The following is an 18,779-nucleotide window of genomic DNA, read 5'->3' on the forward strand; positions in this document are numbered from 1 at the left end:
TCTCATTGGGCCTTGGATCTTTCAATGCCATCTTCATTTCAGATGACTCCTCTTCTATGCTTCTCTTTATTGAATTCTGTTCCTAAGTCCTACCTTCAACATTGCCATCAACTCTGTGTTTGTGTTTCCTTGGGCATCACTCAGGCATTCATTCTCCCTATGCTCTCTCTTTAACTTCATTGAGCTGTTTCTTTGTGTCTTCTTTAAACTCCTTGAATTTTTTGATGACATTCATGATTGTCCTTTTAAACTCTATGTCATGGGACTCATCCAGGTAATTCTCACCAGCAGATATTTCTACAGGACTGATGGATTTGGGGGAGGAGATACTGTCTTTATCCTTCCTATTGTTTATATTTTTGCAGTGGGATCTGGGCATATGGGCTTCTTTTGTTAGTTCTGCGTCCGATTTTGACAGAGTACTTTGAGGCAGAATAGAGGATATGTGTGTCAAGATGGGCCTAGAGGTTGGATTTGACTTGGATAAAATAAAGTCGGATGGATGCGTAGAACTGGAGTGGCATACAGAATGTATGTCTGGGTCCAAGTCTGCACTTTGGGATATAGATCTTGCTAATTCTAGATGTTGGACTTGGCATTGGAGGGGCCTGTGGGTTGAGGATAGGAATGGAGGGTCCTGGAGGAAGCCTGGAGATCAATAGAGACACTTGCAGGATACTAGAGAGCACTGGGGTACTGCGTGTGAGGCCTAGTCTAGGTCTTGGAGGTTGAGAAAGGTTCTTGGAAGAAAGGTCCATACAGGCTCTCTGAGCGAATCCCTGTAGCAGGACAGGAAGGATCTGCTAGGCACCATGGAAAAATAAAGTCTCAATCTTTCCAGGGAGTCCATTAAATATTGGACCTCCATTTGGTTTCTATTTTTTGTCTGTTTCTGAAGTCTGGATCGAAGGTGTGATATCCAGTCTTTCTTAGTTCCTTCCCTGCTCCTAGCAAACTGGTCTACTTCAGAGGGAAGGGATGTCCTTGAATTCCAAGTTTCCACAAAGGGCTGTAATGAGGCATGAGTATTAATTACAAGTGTATTCAGTTAACCTTCCCTAGATACCTTATAATGCCCCCCCCAAAAAAAAACCTCAGTTGGAATCATTTTATAACCAGAGAGAAACAAAAGGTCAATTTCTTATTTCTTTGTTGAACGGAGATGCAAAATTGCCTGACATAGTATTAGCAAGTTGCATTGATCTGATTCTCGACCTGTTTTCTTTCTAACGGTTCCGACTACTTCAAGACTAACCACCAATAGTGTCAGACTCTGCATTTGTCGTGATTCAGTTCTCCAAGACTACCCTCACTTCATATCATATGACTATCATGTGTCCTAGCTGTCTAGCAGCCCCAATTTCTGTAAACCCAGTAACAAGGGACATTAAAGCAGATGGAGGTATCCCAGAGGGACTTTGTCTAATGAGTTCCCCTCTTCACAGGTCCACATGTAACAACCAGAAGTTCATGAACCTAGTCATGGAATTTTTAGGGAGGCTTCACTACATGAGTATAATTGATTAAATGGTATCTGTTGGTAACTGGACTCCACCTCCTGCAGATAACAGGCCATTTCCCGAAGGTGCCCCCTCTAATGTAATCGTGGATGCCCTAATAACCAGCCGCCACACTAAAGCTATGTAAGGGCTAGCCTCCCTAGAGTTACTCTTCTTACCTCATTATTCGTGTGTGTGTGTGTGTGTGTGTGTGTCTCCATGTGTCTGGGCTCTGTGTGTGTACATGTGCACCCATGCCAGTGGAGAACAAAAGAGGTTGTCAGATCCCCTGGGACTGTAATTCACATTTTCACAATTTAGTGTATTTCAGAACTATTAGATATAAAATATTATAATGGCCTATAGTGCACAGACTGAACCTGGGGCCTTGAGCATGGTAAGCATGAACACTGCTACTGAAGCATCTCTGTCCTCTATGGTGCTTATTAAATGCTTTTTCTAATACAATTATGGAAGTTTTGTTCATATAAATAAAAAATACATGAAAATCCCCCATAGTCTCATCACTCAGAGTTGATCAGTGTTTCCATTTGGTACATAGGAAAATTACAAATCAGAGTTTTGAATTAAAGTACCAAAATCATTTTTGTAAAATCTATTCATCCCTTAACAAATTGAAATGTACATGTCTGTGTAATCATCTGTCTTTTGTGACATGCAGTAAAGAACAATTATACAAAGCAAAATTACCTGTCCTTTTGATGTTAATAATTACAAATTACATATTGATTCCTTACAGGCTACCAAGCGTTAAATATTAGACAGATTCAGACGTGAAGTAACTCCGATATTTGCATGATTTTCAGTGCACTGATTTGAAAACCTTTGCTTGCATTAGATGTAACTTCTAATATACTCTATTCTATATAACTATACTTTATACATACCTACTATTATGTGCTATGTAGTATCATTTTGGTTTGGACCATAATTGACATTTTAAAATCAAAACAGAAATGCTTTGTACTACAAAAATAGCAGGTGAAAAAGTTATAAGAAAAGGGCAGGCCAGGAACCCCACATTCTGAGAGGATGTGTTAGTGACCTGCATCCTTTCAGGACTCTGTAAGTGTCAACTAAAGATATGAGAAGGAAGGAAGGAAGGAAGGAAGGAAGGAAGGAAGGAAGGAAGGAAGGAAGGAAGGAAGGAGGGAAGGAGGGAGGGAGGGAGGGAGGGAGGGAGGGAGGGAGGGAGGGAGGGAGGGAGGGAGGGTTGTAAAAAGTGTGGTACACTCAGAAATTTTGAGCACATGCAGATCCTAGCTTGGAGAGAAGGGGCGGGGAAATAGAAGCATTAATATGTAACAATCTATAAGTTATGAAACTGCAAAGGTCTATACAAAAGAGTGCTGAGGACAGTGGTGAGCGTGTGTGTGTGTGTGTGTGTGTGTGTGTGTGTGTGTGTGTGTGTGTGTGTGTTGCTGTGCTGTGTCTTGTTTGTGTAGAAGTGAGTGTGTGTATATGGGTACAGGATATGACCTAGCAAGGTGCCCACAAAGAAGAGTGTGCAGAGGGTAAAGGAGCACACGAGACATGAAAGTGGGAAGGTAGCTCTGGGCAGGAGATGGGAGAAAATGAGGGAGCAGGACAAATGTTGTTTGAAAATATCATAATAAAACCTAACACTTGGTATGCTAATTTCCAGTCTTTAAAAAGACCAAAACAAAAAGACTAAGAGAGGAATCATAGTACTCCCTGGAACGCCACAGCATTGAAAAGTACTGCTTTTCTGTACGTGCCACTCACTGACCGATTGTGCCACTGGGGCATCCTAAGGGGTTTGCACCCCACAAAGAACAATAATATCAACCAACCAGACCCCCCAAAGCTCACAGGGACTAAACCACCATCCAAAGAGTACACATGGAGGGACCCATGGCTCCAGCCCCATATGTAGCAGAGGATGGCATTATCTGGCATCAATGGGAGAAGAAGCCCTTGGTCCTGTGAAGGCTGGTTCTGCCAGCATAGGGGAATGCTAGAGCAGTGAGGTGAGGAGTGGGAGGGGAGCATCCTCATAGAAGCAGGGGGAGGGGACATGGGATAGGGAGTTTGTGGAGGGGAAACTGGGAAGGGAGATAACATTTGGAATGCAAAAAAGTAAAATACCCAATAAAAAATAGAAAAATACTGCTTTTCCACAGAACGTGAACTCAACATACAGCCTTCTTCACACCATAACTGTATATCTCTGCATTTCAACAACTTTGTTAGCATAAATTTACTGATACAGAGGTCACATTTCTGTTGTGTGTTACTACGTGACAGCTTGTTTTCTTCAGTGGTTTCTGAGCGGTGGTGAAATGTAACTTGTCTGTGGGTCAGCCAGTGAGACTGGGTGAAGGGAACTCTTCATTATTTCAGAGGAACGAATTCTGTTGCACTTGCTTTTCTCTCAACCCAAGTTTTACTCTGTTATCTAAATGTTTTGTCTTATGCTTAATAAAGGGTTTTAAAGGTGATTCTATACATTCTTGGTTTAATCTTACTATAATACATTTCCATGGATATGCTAATCCCCTTAAGAGATATATAATTAACTTAACTCTGCATGCTTTGAGGCTTTTTCCAAGAACATAATATTGAATCCTAAATTTGGGTAGGTTTTTATATTCTTTTATTAATTTTTAAACATACCATATGAAGTAATGGGCTTCTTTGTGGCGTTTTTATACAAATCTTGTTCTTACTGTTTTCTTAACTTCCCTTTGCCAGCCTCATGTGCCCCCCTCTTAATTAATGGTCCATTTCCTTTCCCTAATAGCCCCGTTAAGGGATGGCAGCAAGAGACTTGTCTCAGGCAGTTAGTATAGTTGTATGAAAGTCAGCCGTGTTGGTTCCAGAGACCAAACATTAAAGAGAATAACTGGCGTTGGACACACCCACGCCTTATGTTGTTGGTTGGATGAACCTTTGGAACCACTATGAGGCTCCCTGCTGTAGAGTAGAAGCTCAGAAGCTCCATCAGCTGACACTCAGCGCTGCCTCTCTCCTGCAGGGTAACTGACAGTGACCTTTCAAAGTAGAAAGATAGATATAGACCTGTATAGGTCTCACTGTTCTGGTTGCCTCCTCCTGTCCAAAGCCATTTGAGAGGCACTCCTTTAGGTAGAACATTGGCCACCTCAGAATGGACAAAGTTAAGAGATTTGGGGAGATGGGTGCATCTGGCCAGCCCACAGTCTGAAAAGTATGACGTTATAAATTCAAATCTCTAATAATTAATAATTGACCAGAATATTCTTTCATTTTATTTGTTGCTAGGGTTTTTGTTCATGGACCTTTTATCATGACTTTTAATTTTTAACTGATTTTTTCTTTATATTTCAGATTTCTTATAATCAAGTTATTTAAGTCTTTCTTTAAACCAATCTAACACTCCATATAAGCGTTTTATATTTCATACCAGTGTTGATTGGCTTAAAGTCTACCATCTTACTTTTTTCTCTATTTTTTTCTACTGTGATTTTAATTTTAATATTGTTTTCATGATTTAATTTTGTATTTTTTGTTTCCCTACTATAAATATTACTTTAGTGTATGTCGTAGATATTTTTAGAATACCTTTCAATTTTGTCTTCAACACTACACTTCACAGATAGTTCTAGAACTTTCCAATAGTGTATGTCTGGCCTCTTCCAGCTTTGTACTGTTTCATCATGCATTTTTTTCATCTGCTGACATTACTGGTACTATACTTGAGTTTTTTTAATTAATCCTCCTTGAAGAGATGTGATTTGCATAGACATTTCATATTTCCCTGCATACCTGGCCTTGTATGAACTCATTGCTCTTCACTGCCTTGTGTAGACTAGTTAGTTACCTGGTACTGTCTTTAGTCTGCCTGATGGACTCCCTTTAATATTTCTTAGATGTTCTTTAGTACTAATTAAGATGCCGTAAAAATACTGATGTCACTATATAAATATTTATAAAACTCTTGGTGAAAGAAACTGGACACAAATTTTTTTAAAATATGGGAAGAAGTGATAACAAATATCTAAGTCACAACAATAAATATTGGGAAAAGAACTCTAGTAGCACAATAAATAAACCCAAGAATTAACAAGTGGAATTAGATGAACTTACAAAGCTGCTTTGCATCAAAGGAAATAATTGCCGGAATGAAAAAACAGCCTGTAGTATGGGAATAAATCTTTGCCAATTACTCATCACACAGGGATTAATATCTAGACTATATAAGGATCAATAAAAACTGACCCTCCAAATTCATGATTATTCAATCAATAAATAGGCTGATGGCTGGGGAGATTGCTCAGTGGTTATGGGCACTCGCTCCTCTCCCATGGGACCAGTCTAGTTCCCAGCACCCACCTCAGGGGGCTCATAACAGCCTCTAGTCCCACCCCAACAGATCGGATACCCTCTCCTGGCCTCTGCTCTAGTAAAGTGAGGGGAGTAGGTGTTCCTCTAAGATCCATGACCTTGCTGTAGCAGACCTAGGTAGTTAGATGGTAAAATGAACGACAGATTTCTGGTATACTGAAGTTGCTATTAAAAGTGACCAGCCAGAAGAATGAGAGATAAATACAATGCAGAGTCTATAGAGGGAGTTTTTAATGAGTGTCCGAACCCTGTCGCCCATGAAATCATATACATTTTCTCTACAATATCCGATGTCATAAAGGAGGGGTTGGGATACATGTAACAGAACCCAGGTAGGTTTGGCAGTTTGATGGTGGGGAAACCGATACTTGCACATCCAGGTTTGGTACAGTCTTGTTCTCACTGTGCTTTCATACTTGTGTGCCTGGAAGCCTTAGAAAGATGCACGCCAGTGTTTACAGTGGTTATCTGTGAGGATAGTGCTTTAACTTTTTTTTTCTTAACTTGAGTATTTCTTATTTACATTTCGAATGTTATTCCCCTTCCCCTCCCCCTCTATATGGGTGTTCCCCTCCCCATCCTTCCCCCATTACCGCCCTCCCCCCAACAATCCCGTTCACTGGGGGTTCAGTCTTGGCAGGACCAAGGGCTTCCCCTTCCACTGGTGCTCTTACTAGGCTATTCATTGCTACCTATGAGGTTGGAGCCCAGGGTCAGTCCATGTATAGTCTTTGGGTAGTGGCTTAGTCCCTGGAATCTCTGGTTGCTTGGCATTGTTGTTCATATGGGGTCTCGAGCCCCTTCAAGCTCTTCCAGTCCTTTCTCTGATTCCTTCAACGGGGGTCCCGTTCTCAGTTCAGTGGTTTGCTGCTGGCATTCGCCTATGTATTTGCTGTATTCTGGCTGTGTCTCTCAGGAGAGATCTACATGCGGTTCCTGTCGGCCTGCACTTTTTTGCTTCATCCATCTTGTCTAATTGGGTGGCTGTATATGTAAGGGCCACATGTGGGGCAGGCTCTGAATGGGTGTTCCTTCTGCCTCTGTTTTAATCTTTGCCTCCCTATTCCCTGCCAAGGGTATTCTTGTTTCCCTTTTAAAGAAGGAGTAATCCCTCTTGGTCATCCCTCTTGAGTTTCATGTGTTCTGTGCATCTAGGGTAGTTCAAGCATTTGGGCTAATAGCCACTTATCAATGAGTGCATACCATGTGTGTTTTTCTGTGATTGGGTTACCTCACTCAGGATGATATTTTCCAGTTCCCTCCATTTGCCTATGAATTTCATAAAGTCATTGTTTTTTGATAGCTGAGTAATATTCCATTGTGTAAACATACTACATTTTCTGTATCCATTCCTCTGTTGAAGGGCATCTGGGTTCTTTCCAGCTTCTGGCTATTATAAATCAGGCTGCTATGAACGTAGTGGAACATGTGTCTTTGTTATATGTTGGGGCATCTTTTGGGTATATGCCCAAGAGAGGTATACCTGGGTCCGCAGGTAGTTCAATGTCCAGTTTTCTGAAGAACCTGCAGATTTATTTCCAGAATGGTTGTACCAGTCTGTAATCCCACCAACAATGGAGGAGTGTTCCTTTCTCCACATCCTCCCCACCATTTGCTGTCACCTGAGTTTTTGATCTTAGCCATTCTCACTGGTGTGAGGTGAAATCTCAGGGTTGTTTTGATTTGCATTTCCCTTATGACTAAAGATGTTTAACATTTCTTTAGGTGTTTCTCAGCCATTTGGCATTCCTCAGCTGTAAATTCTTTGTTTAGCTCTGAACCCCATTTTTAATAGGGTTATTTGTCTCCCTGCGGTCTAACTTCTTGAGTTCTTTGTATATTTTGGATATTAGCCCTCTATCTGTTGTAGGATTGGTAAAGTTCTTTTCCCAATCTGTTGGTTGCCGTTTTGTCCTAACCACAGTGTCCTTTGCCTTACAGAAGCTTTCCCGTTTTATGAGATCCCCTTTGTCCATTCTTGCTCTTAGAGCATAAGCCATTGGTGTTTTGTTTAGGAAATTTTCTCCAGTGCCCATGTGTTCGAGATGCTTCTCCACTTTTTCTTCTGTTAGTTTGAGTGTGTCTGGTTTGATGTGGAGGTCCTTGATCCACTTGGACTTAAGCTTTGTACAGGGTGATAAGCATGGATCGATCTGCATTCTTCTACATGCTGACCTCCAGTTGAACCAGCACCGTTTGCTGAAAATGCTATCTTTTTTCCTTTGGATGGTTTTGGCTCCTTTGTCAAAAATCAAGTGCCCATAGGTATGTGGGTTGATTTCTGGGTCTTCAATTCTATTCCATTGGTCTGTCTGTCTCTGTACCAATACCATGCAGTTTTTATCACTATTGCTCTGTAATACTGCTTGAGTTCAGGGATAGTGATTCCCCCTGAAGTCCTTTTATTGTTGAGGATAGTTTTAGCTATCCTGGGTTTTTTGTTATTCCAGATGAATTTGCAAATTGTTCTGTCTAACTCTTTGAAGAATTGGATTGGTATTTTGATGGGGGTTGCATTGAACCTGGCAGATTGCTTTTGGTAAAATGGCCATTTTTACTATATTAATCCTGCCAATCCATGAGCATGGGAGATCTTTCCATCTTCTGAGGTCTTCTTCAATTTCTTTCTTCACAGGCTTGAAGGTCTTTTACTTGCTTGGTTAAAGTCACACCGAGGTACTTTATATTATTTGGGACTATTATGAAGGGTGTCGTTTCCCTAATTTCTTTCTCGGCTTGTTTCTCTTTTGTGTAGAGGAAGGCTACTGATTTGTTTGAGTTAATTTTATACCCAGCCACTTTGCTGAAGTTGTTTATCAGCTTTAGTAGTTCTCTGGTGGAACTTTTGGGATCACTTAAATATATTATCATATCATCTGCAAATAGTGATATTTTGACTTCTTTTTTTCCAATCTGTATCCCCTTGATCTCCTTTTGTTGTCTGATTGCTCTAGCTAGAACTTCAAGAACTATATTGAATAAGTAGGGAGAGAGTGGGCAGCCTTGTCTAGTCCCTGATTTTAGTGGGATTGCTTCAAGTTTCTCTCCATTTACTTTAATGGTAGCGACTGGTTTGTTGTATATGGCTTTTACTATGTTTAGGTATGGGCCTTGAATTCCTTTTCTTTCCAGGACTTTTATCATGAAGGGGTGTTGAATTTTGTCAAATGCTTTCTCAGCGTCTAATGAAATGATCATGTGGTTTTGTTCTTTCAGTTTGTTTATATAATGGATCACGTTGATGGTTTTCCGTATATTAAACCATCGCTGCATGCCTGAAATGAAGCCTACTTGATCATGGTGGATGATTGTTTTGTTCTGCTCTTGGATTCGGTTTGCCAGAATTTTATTGAGTATTTTTGCGTCGATATTCATAAGGGAAATTGGTCTGAAGTTTTCTTTCTTTGTTGGGTCTTTGTGTGGTTTAGGTATAAGAGTAATTGTGGCTTCATAGAAGGAATTTGGTAGTGATCCATCTGTTTCAATTTTGTGGAATAGTTTGGATAGTATTGGTATGAGGTCTTCTATGAAGGTTTGATAGAATTCTGCACTAAACCCGTCTGGACCTGGGCTCTTTTTGGTTGGGAGACCTTTAATGACTGCTTCTATTTCCTTAGGAGTTATGGGGTTGTTTAACTGGTTTATCTGTTCCTGATTTAACTTCGGTACCTGGTATCTGTCTAGGAAATTGTTCATTTCCTGCAGATTTTCAAGTTTTGTTGAATATAGGCTTTTGTAATATTTTGATCTGATGATTTTTTTAATTTCCTCTGATTCTGTAGTTATGTCTCCCTTTTCATTTCTGATTTTGTTAATTTGGACACACTCTCTGTGTCCTCTCGTTAGTATGGCTAAGGGTTTATCTATCTTGTTGATTTTCTCAAAGAACCAACTTTTGGTTCTGTTGATTCTTTCTATGGTCCTTTTTGTTTCTACTTGGTTGATTTCAGCTCTGAGTTTGATTATTTCCTGCCTTCCACTCCTCCTGGGTGTATTTACTTCTTTTTGTTCTAGAGCTTTTAGGTGTGCTGTCAAGCTGGTGACATATGCTCTCTCCTGTTCCTTTCTGCAGGCACTCAGCACTATGAGTTTTCCTCTTAGCACAGCTTTCATTGTGTCCCATAAGTTTGGGTATGTTGTACCTTCATTTTCATTAAATTCTAAAAAGTGTTTAATTGCTTTCTTTATTTCTTCCTTGACCAGGCTATCATTGAGTAGAGCATTGTTCAACTCCGTGTATATGTGGGCATTCTTCCCTTATTGATATTGAAGACCAGCTTTAGGCCATGGTGGTCTGATAGGACACATGGGATTATTTCTATCTTTCTTTATCTGTTGAGGCCTGGTTTTTGACCAATTATATGGTCAATTTTGGAGAAAGTACCATGAGGTGTTGAGAAGAATGTATATCCTTTTGCTTTAGGATAGAATGTTCTATAAATATCTGTTAAGTCCATTTGGTTCATGACTTCTCTCAGTCTGTCTATGTCTCTGTTTAATTTCTGTTTCCATGACCTGTCCATTGATGAGAGTGGGGTGTTGAAATCTCCTACTATTATTGTGTGATGTGCAATGTGTGTTTTGAGCTTTCTTAAGGTTTCTTTTACGTATGTAGGTGCCCTTGTATTTGGAGCATAGATATTTAGGATTGAGAGTTCATCTTGGTGGATTTTTCCTTTGATGAATATGAAGTGTCCTTCCTTATCTTTTTTGATGACTTTTAGTTGAAAATTGATTTTATTTGATATTAGAATGGCTACTCCAGCTTGCTTCTTCCATCCATTTGCTTGGAAAGTTGTTTTCCAGCCTTTCACTCTGAGGTAGTGTCTGTCTTTGTCTCTGAGGTGTGTTTCCTGTAGGCAGCAGAATGCAGGGTCCTCATTGCGTATCCAGTTTGTTAATCTGTGTCTTTTTATTGGGGAGTTGAGACCATTGATGTTGAGATATATTAAGGAATAGTGATTATTGCTTCCTGTTATATTCATATTTGGATGTGAGGTTATGTTTGTGTGCTTTTCTTCTCTTTGTTTTGTTGCCAAGATGATTAGTTTCTTGCTTTTTCCTGGGTGTAGCTTGCCTCCTTATGTTGGGCTTTACCATTTATTATCCTTTGTAGTGCTGGATTTGTAGAAAGATATTGTGTAAATTTAGTTTTGTCATGGTATATCTTGGTTTCTCCATCTATGTTAATTGAGAGTTTTGCAGGATACAGTAACCTGGGCTGGCATTTGTGTTCTCTTAGGGTCTGTATGACATCTGTCCAGGATCTTCTGGCTTTCATAGACTCTGGCGAGAAGTCTGGTGTGATTCTGATAGGCCTTTATATGTTACTTGACCTTTTTCCCTTACTTCTTTTAATATTCTTTCTTTATTTTGTGCATTTGGTGTTTTGACTATTATGTGACTGGAGGTGTTTCTTTTCTGGTCCAATCTATTTGGAGTTCTGTAGACTTCTTGTATGCTTATGGGCATCTCCTTTTTTAGGTTAGGGAAGTTTTCTTCTATGATTTTGTTGAAGGTATTTACTGGTCCTTTGAGCTGGGAGTCTTCACTCTCTTCTATACCTATTATCCTTAGATTTGATCTTCTCATTGAATCCTGGATTTCCTGTATGTTTTGGACCAGTAGCTTTTTCTCTTTTACATTATCTTTGACAGTTGTGTCGATGATTTCTTTGGAATCTTCTGCTCCTGAGATTCTCTCTTCTATCTCTTGTATTCTGTTGGTGATGCTTGTATCTACGGCTCCTAGTCACTTCCTTTGGTTTTCTATATCCAGGGTTGTTTCCATGTGTTCTTTCTTGATTGCTTCTATTTCCATTTTTAATTCCTTCAACTGTTTGATTGTGTTTTCCTGCAATTCTTTCAGGGATTTTTGTGATTCCTCTCTATAGGCTTCTACTTGTTTATTTATGTTTTCCTGCGTTTCTCTAAGGAAGTTCTTCATGTCTTTTTTGAAGTCCTCCAGCATCATGATCACATATGATTTTAAATCTAGATCTTGCTTTTCTGGTGTGTTTGGATATTCAGTGTTTGCTTTGATGGGAGAATTGGGCTCCTGTGATGCCATGTAGTCTTGGTTTCTGTTGCTTAGGTTCCTGCGCTTGCCTCTCGCCATCAGATTATCTCTGGTGTTACTTTGTTCTATTTCTGACAGTGGCTAGTCTGTCCTATAAGCCTGTGTGTCAGGAGTGCTGTAGACCTGTTTTCCTGTTTTCTTTTAGCCAGTTATGGGAACAGAGTGTTCTGCTTTCGGGCGTGTAGTTTTTCCTATCTACAGGTCTTCAGCTGTTCCTGTGGGCCTGAATCCTGAGTTCACCAGGCAGGTCACTTGGAGCAGAAAAGTTGGTCTTACCTGCGGTCCCAAGGCTCAAGTTTGCTCGTGGGTTGCTGCTTATGAGCTCTCTGTGAGGGCAGCAACCAGGAGGACCTGCGCCTCCCTTTCTGGGAGCCCCATGCACCACGGTCCCAGATGGCGTTTGGTGTTTTCCTCTGGAGTCAGAAATGTGGGCAGAGTGTAGTCTCTTCTGGCTTCCCAGGCATGTCTGCCTCTCTGAAGGTTTAGCTCTCATTTGGGTGCAGAGAACTGTTGATTCGGTCCCTTCAGGTTCCAGCGGTGTCTCGGGCGCAGGGGACCTGCAGCTCCAGTGCCCCTATCTACCGGATCCCAGAGGCCGTATCGTGCTTTAACTTTTTAAATGTTTCTGTTGCCTGAATTTTACAGTAATTCCATAATCACTTGGAAAACAACATTTTCTAAATGTTGCATTATATATAATTGCCAAAAAATACAGAGAAACTGAATCAAGACCAAGGATTCAGTAGCAAATGTATCACAGGGTTGTTTTTTTTTTTTTTCTTTTTTTCGGAGTTGGGGACCGAACCCAGGGCCTTGCGCTTGCTAGGCAAGCGCTCTACCACTGAGCTAAATCCCCAACCCCACACAGGGGTTTTTTTAAGATTTACTTATTTATTTTATGTATGAGTGCTCTAAATGCATGTACACCTGCAGACTAGAAGAGGGCATCAGATCCCATTACAAATGGTTGTGAGCTACCATGTGGTTGCCGAGACTTGAACTCATGACTTCTGGAAGAGCAGTCTGTGCTCTTAACCACTGAGCCATCTCTCCAACCTGTATCACAGTTTTTTTCTATGAGGCTTAAATAAAGTTTTACTTTTAAAAGTAAAATGCTGGCTCTACCTATACAAAATATATATTAAAGTAATATGTATTACTTTAATTTTAGGTTGTATAAATTTACTAAAAATTCCTGTAGTAAACTATTAGTTTACATTGGAAATTGTGAATCGCATGATTTACAGAACTTTGTAAAATCAAGAGTCTCCATTCAAATTCACATATTCATTGATCATTAATACACATTGTATGGGACTTAAAAAGATGACAGCAGAGATCTATGCATTCTACAAAGAGCACTGATCAGACCAAGGAAACACGTCTGTCTGGGTGAAACAGTGACTCTACTGGGGTCACTTAGAGGGCCATAGGTGAGGGGTTGACTAACTGGAGCATGTGTGACACAGTTCTACTCCAGCACCAAATAGCCCACCCACGATAGGGAATGCTTCAGCTAAGCTGCACCACTGAAGCCCCTGCACACAGCTCTGATCGCTCTAGGGTCCCTCTCCCTGGCAGTTTTTCCCCTTTTGTAACTTTCAACATCCTCCTGACCTTTGTTAGTTGCATTCACTTCCTGAGTCTTATGAGTCTCCTCCAAGGAAGAGTGCTTGGGTTCTGAGAGGATAGCTGCACACCTCAGGTGTTGCTCCAGTAACTTAAACTGCAAGGCAGGGTGGGTAACAGTGGAAAGAGGGAGGAGGGACGGACATGAAACACCACACAAAAGAGCACAGGGCATTTCTCCTCTCAACCCGGTGATCCCAGAAATCTCCATCTACTGTCATTTCTCCTAGTGCTGATTTTAACTGAGTGTGTTGTCTGTCACAGCAATCAGCAAGCCTTCTTACTGGAGAATGTCCCGTGCAATAATGCGAGCTGTGAGGAAGTGCACCGGATGTTCAAAGTCTACTGGGACCTAGCAGGCCTGAATCTAATCAAAGACGCCATGGTTGCCACCTTTTTTGACATTTATGAAGATGTGAGTCCAGAGCTGTCCTGTGTTTAACTACCATGTTAAACTCTCGTGTACTCTCACTGTAGCTTCATGTTTTTCTTACCAGAACATGGAGTTAGAATGAGAGTAGATGAATCATTGACAAAAATCTCTTAATGTTAAGTATGGGTGTGGTCTGGCTAATGGTGTACTAGTTATCTCTGTAGTTGAATATGGAAATGTTATCGCTTTTTATGCTTATTTGCAATAAACAGCCACACAAGTGTGCTTTAAGAGTAGCAAGTCTACATGTTCAGCAGCTGACCAAGAGCAGAGTCAACAGGTAACTGCACAGAGACTGGTTCGCCTACACTCGTGAACTAGAACAAGGCATCTCGGCTGCCCTTTATTTCTAGGGCTCCATCTCTGGCTGCCAGATAACCTGGTGGAAGGCTCTGTCAGTAGCTGGCATCCACCTTAATAGAGAAAACTTGAGCTCTGTGTAGAAGAAGGAAGAGATGCTCCAGTGCATAAAGTCAGTTTATCTGCAGCCCTGCTGCAGGACAGGCAGGCAGTTCACTGTGGAAGGAGCCCATTAGGACGCTCTGCCCTCAGCGGCCTTGCCCTGCTCTTGTTCTTGGGGTAAGAGGCTTGACTCAATGGCGACTCATGGATATCTCATTCCCTCTGCTCTGCCTAGGCCAGATTTCGTTGCCTTTCATTTTTCATTAGCATTCTCAATCATAAAAGTAATTGGTAGAAATGTCACAAGGGGAAAACCAACAAAATTGCCTACAAATCAATTTTTTAATTTCTGTACATCAAAAAATATAACAAATGAAATTTTACATTATTTTTAAATGTGGGAAATAGAATGCTTCAAGTAAGTGAAATACTCCATATCCTTAATGTTAAAGTCTTCATGGAAACTGCTGCACCAGCTTCTGTGGCTAATAGAAAATAGAGTATAGTCAATGTTGCTAGGGTTCACACGTGACAAACAAGTAGCGTGGTGAGTGCAGAAGATCAGCCGGAAGAGAATGTGCGGGAGGGGGAAGGGTGGAACCAGGACTGCAAGGGCTGCAGCAGGTAACTTGGCTGTATTTGCAGAGGGTCTGAAAATTCCTGCGCAGACGCAGCCTGTAAAAAGCATGCACTGTACAAGCCTGGGAACCTGAGGTGGAGCCCAAGCCTGCTGTGGGAAGAGCGCATCAGTTCCTCAACTTCACATTGCCCACCCCACCCCACCCCACCCCACACACAGTAATGAATGAAAGTCGAAGGCTGGGCGTGCAGAGGCTGGTGGATCTTTGTCAGGTCAGGGCTAACCTGATCTATAAACTTGGCTATATATAGTTTCAGGTCAGCCAAGGCTACATAGTGAGCCCTTGTCTCAAAAAGAATGAAGAGTCGCAGTTGATGGACATTCGAGCAGAAGGGAGTGTACCAGATGCTAACAAGTATTTCCCAGGACTGATTTCCTTTTCATTACTGTTTAAGTTGTGTGTACACGTTTCAATACGCTTATTTCAAACAGCAGCCTGCAAAGACACGTCCTTAAACAGTAAACGTGTTAATCAACTGTGCGAGTGGCAAGCTAGCTGAGAGCATTGACTTAAAACTTCGGAGGGTTTCAGCCAGAGTCACTAGATCTGCTTCTTTTGGCCAGTGTAGCACAGTGCATCATGGGAGGAGCACATGGTGGAGGAGGCAGACTATAATTAGAGAGACAGGAAGATGCTAAAGTCACAATATCTCTTCAGGAGCACCAGCAACACAGCACAAGTAAGCCCTGCCTCCAGAAGTACTGCCACCTCCCACATGCTGCCAGCCAAGTCTTTAACACGGAAACCTTTGGATAGCAATGACTCACACCACAGCACAAGTCACATGGTGCTCTTTTCCCTTCCCCAAAGCTTTTCTTACAATGTCTGCTTTTGCAGGGGATCTTGGACATTATAGTCCTCAGTAAAGGATACACCAAGAGTGATGTTGCCATCCACACACTCAAAAATAACTTTGAAGCAGATGCGTATTTTGTTAAAGTCATTGGTGAGTATTTTAGATGTCCACATTCCTCGTGTTTCCCTCCCTTCTCCCTCTTTCTCTCTCCTTCTACTCATTCCATGGTCACCCATACACACACACACACACACACACACACACACACACACACACACACACACACACACACACACACACACACACACACACACCAGCTGTCCCAACAGCGTTAGTACTCTGCCCAGGATGCAGAGAAGCATGTATACCACATCCATGCCCGGTGCTATAGGAGGTCAGGAGAGAGGGTTGGACTGTCCTGAACTAGGGTTACAGAGTGTTGTGAGCCACTATATTGGTGTTGGGAACAGAACCCTGGTCCTTTGTAAGAACAAGTGCTTGTAACCACTGAGCTGTCTCTCCAACCCTGAGATGACCAGTTTCTTGTTCTTTTTTTTTTTTTTTCTTTCTTCTCTCTTCCCTGCGTGCATTGGTATTTTGCCTGCATCCATGTATGTGTGAAATGTCAGGTCCTCTGGAAATAAAGTTTCAGACATGTGGGTGCTGGGAAGTGAACCTGGGGCATCTAAAAGAACAATCTGTACTCTGAAAACTACAAAGCCATTTCTCCAGCCCTGAGATGACCAGTTGTATCTCTCCTGAATTCACTGTTTCCTCTTCCTTATCCCTCCTTGCACACATTTTTATATTACTTATATACTTTTTGTATCAAATTTTTACCTGTGACCATTAGAGTCCATTGGTAACTTTTGTCAAATGACCCTTGCTTTGCCATCATTCCTTCTACATTTCTCACATTTGTTTATTATATTGTGTGTGTGGCTACCTGATGTATGTATGTGTGCTTGATGCACACAGGAACCTTAGAGGTCAAAAGAGGGATTAGATCCTCTGAAACTGGACTTACAGACAACCCCAGGCCCTCTTCAGAAGCATCCAGTAGTCTCAAGTGCTGAGCTGTGTGCGCACAGTCCTGCATTCATAAGCTGGCACTCAGATACATGCATGCACATCTAGTCATGTATATGATAAAGCTGTGGACTCCTGCCACTACATCTATTCCTCACACAACACAGGACCTCCAAGCTTTTCTAGTCTCTCCATGTGCATCTTCTGTAGCAATGAGAATTTGGGCTCTCATTTCCCTGTTGTTTCTTTACTGTCACCAGTTGCCTGCAGGTGCCTGTCCCACTGGCAGCTGTGCTCATAAAAGCCTGTGTGCTTTATTATGTGTATGCCTGCATTCTCTGGAAAGACTTCAAATACTGCCTGTGTTTAATCGTATTTCTACATGATTGTTTTTATGTGGAAATGAATGTTGCACTGAAGCCTCATTGGACTTACTGATTCTCGGAAGATTTTTTTTTTTAATAGTTTTTGGGGGGAATTTTTCTTTACTGACAACCATTCCCAAGGAGGAACAGTTTTATTTCTTTCTGTTTCTCTTATGCCCATGCCTTTTGTGTCCATTTTGTGCCAGCTACATGAAGTAAGTGTGGTTATCTGTGCCTTCTTTCTGTCACAAGGATCATGTTCTCACCAGTGGGCATGTGAGCTGTATAAGACCTTCTCCTCGTGTCATATTTAAAACGTTCACTTTCATCCTCTTCCCTGAGGATTTTGTTAGTTAGTTGAAAGATCCCTGTTTTGTTTTTGCTACTTATAGTTGATCTCTGACCTCTACACATGCACCATTGTCACAAATGCATCCACAACCACACACATCAACATACACAGATTTTAAATTTTTAAAAATAATTTTTAAAGATACATAGGCACGTGGTGAACAGAAATTTGGTTTGCTCAGAAATCGAGCTGGTTCCTGTTTGAGATCCTGAGTCAGTGGATGCAACAATAGACTTGGGGGCCGGGAAGAGGGGTTAGATCTTGTTTTTAATGTCAGCAGTAACGGTAATAATAGGCTGTTCTTTGTCTTTCCAGTTCTTAGTGGTCTATGTTCTAGTGACTGTCCTCGTAAGATAACCGTAAGTAAATTTAATTCATCACAAGTACCTCTGGGAAAGTTTTTTTCCGTGGTTAAGAGCATTTACTACTCTTTCAGAGGACCCATGCTTAGTTCTCAGTGCCTATACGGAAGTTAGCAACCATCTGTACTCCATTTCTAGGGATCTGGCTCGTGGATTGCTCAGGAATGGTACACATATGGTGCGCATACATACATGCAGGCAAGCACTCATATGTATAAAATTGATAAGCTTAGCAACATTCTCTCCAGGATAAATAAATGCACACAAAATAGTCATAATAGGTTACATAATAGTTACAACTCAGTTGTTATTAGTGTCTCTAGTCATTAAATTACCCATACACTCAAGTAAATTGCTAGAATTTGGTACATAAAAAGTTATCACTATACAACTAAGAATGTAGCTTAATTAGCAGAAGGCTTTCTAACTAGCACAGGCCTTGAGTTTGACCTTCATCATCATAAAGCCAGGCCTGGCTATATGTGTCTATAATCCCAGTACATAGTAGGTAAAGACAGGGGGCTCAGAAATTCAAGATCATCTTCAGGTGGATAGCAAGTTTGAGGCCAGCCTATGGTAAGGAAGACTGGATCTTAAAACAAGACAAAACAGCAAACAGACTTTTGTATGAGGATCACTACCTGTATGATACACTGCATTGCTTCACACTTGGTTTTTTTTTTTTATTAGATGAGTCCAATAGAGCACAGCCCTAAAGAGCAGTGCTGCTCGACTGTGTATACGTGATAGAGAGCACAGAAGCAAGCACACGCACATGTCTGCAGAGAGTACAGAAGCAAGCACACGCACATGTGCAGAGAGAGC

The 18,779-nt window shown here is 41.2% G+C and overlaps 1 protein-coding gene across 1 annotated transcript in view; it reads left to right on the forward strand.

Annotated features, from left to right (window-relative positions):
- The window catches only part of Itfg1 (integrin alpha FG-GAP repeat containing 1), a 120,152-nt gene that overhangs the window by 76,986 nt on the left and 24,387 nt on the right, over positions 1-18,779 (forward strand). The window contains 3 exon segments of the mRNA NM_133557.2: positions 13,839-13,989; positions 15,888-15,996; positions 17,908-17,951. Coding sequence (NP_598241.2) covers positions 13,839-13,989; positions 15,888-15,996; positions 17,908-17,951 — 304 coding nt within the window.

This window comes from Rattus norvegicus, chromosome 19 (assembly GCF_021556685.1).
Source record: "Rattus norvegicus strain SHRSP/BbbUtx chromosome 19, alternate assembly SHRSP_T2T, whole genome shotgun sequence".
In the NCBI taxonomy this organism is placed as follows: Eukaryota; Metazoa; Chordata; class Mammalia; order Rodentia; family Muridae; genus Rattus; species Rattus norvegicus.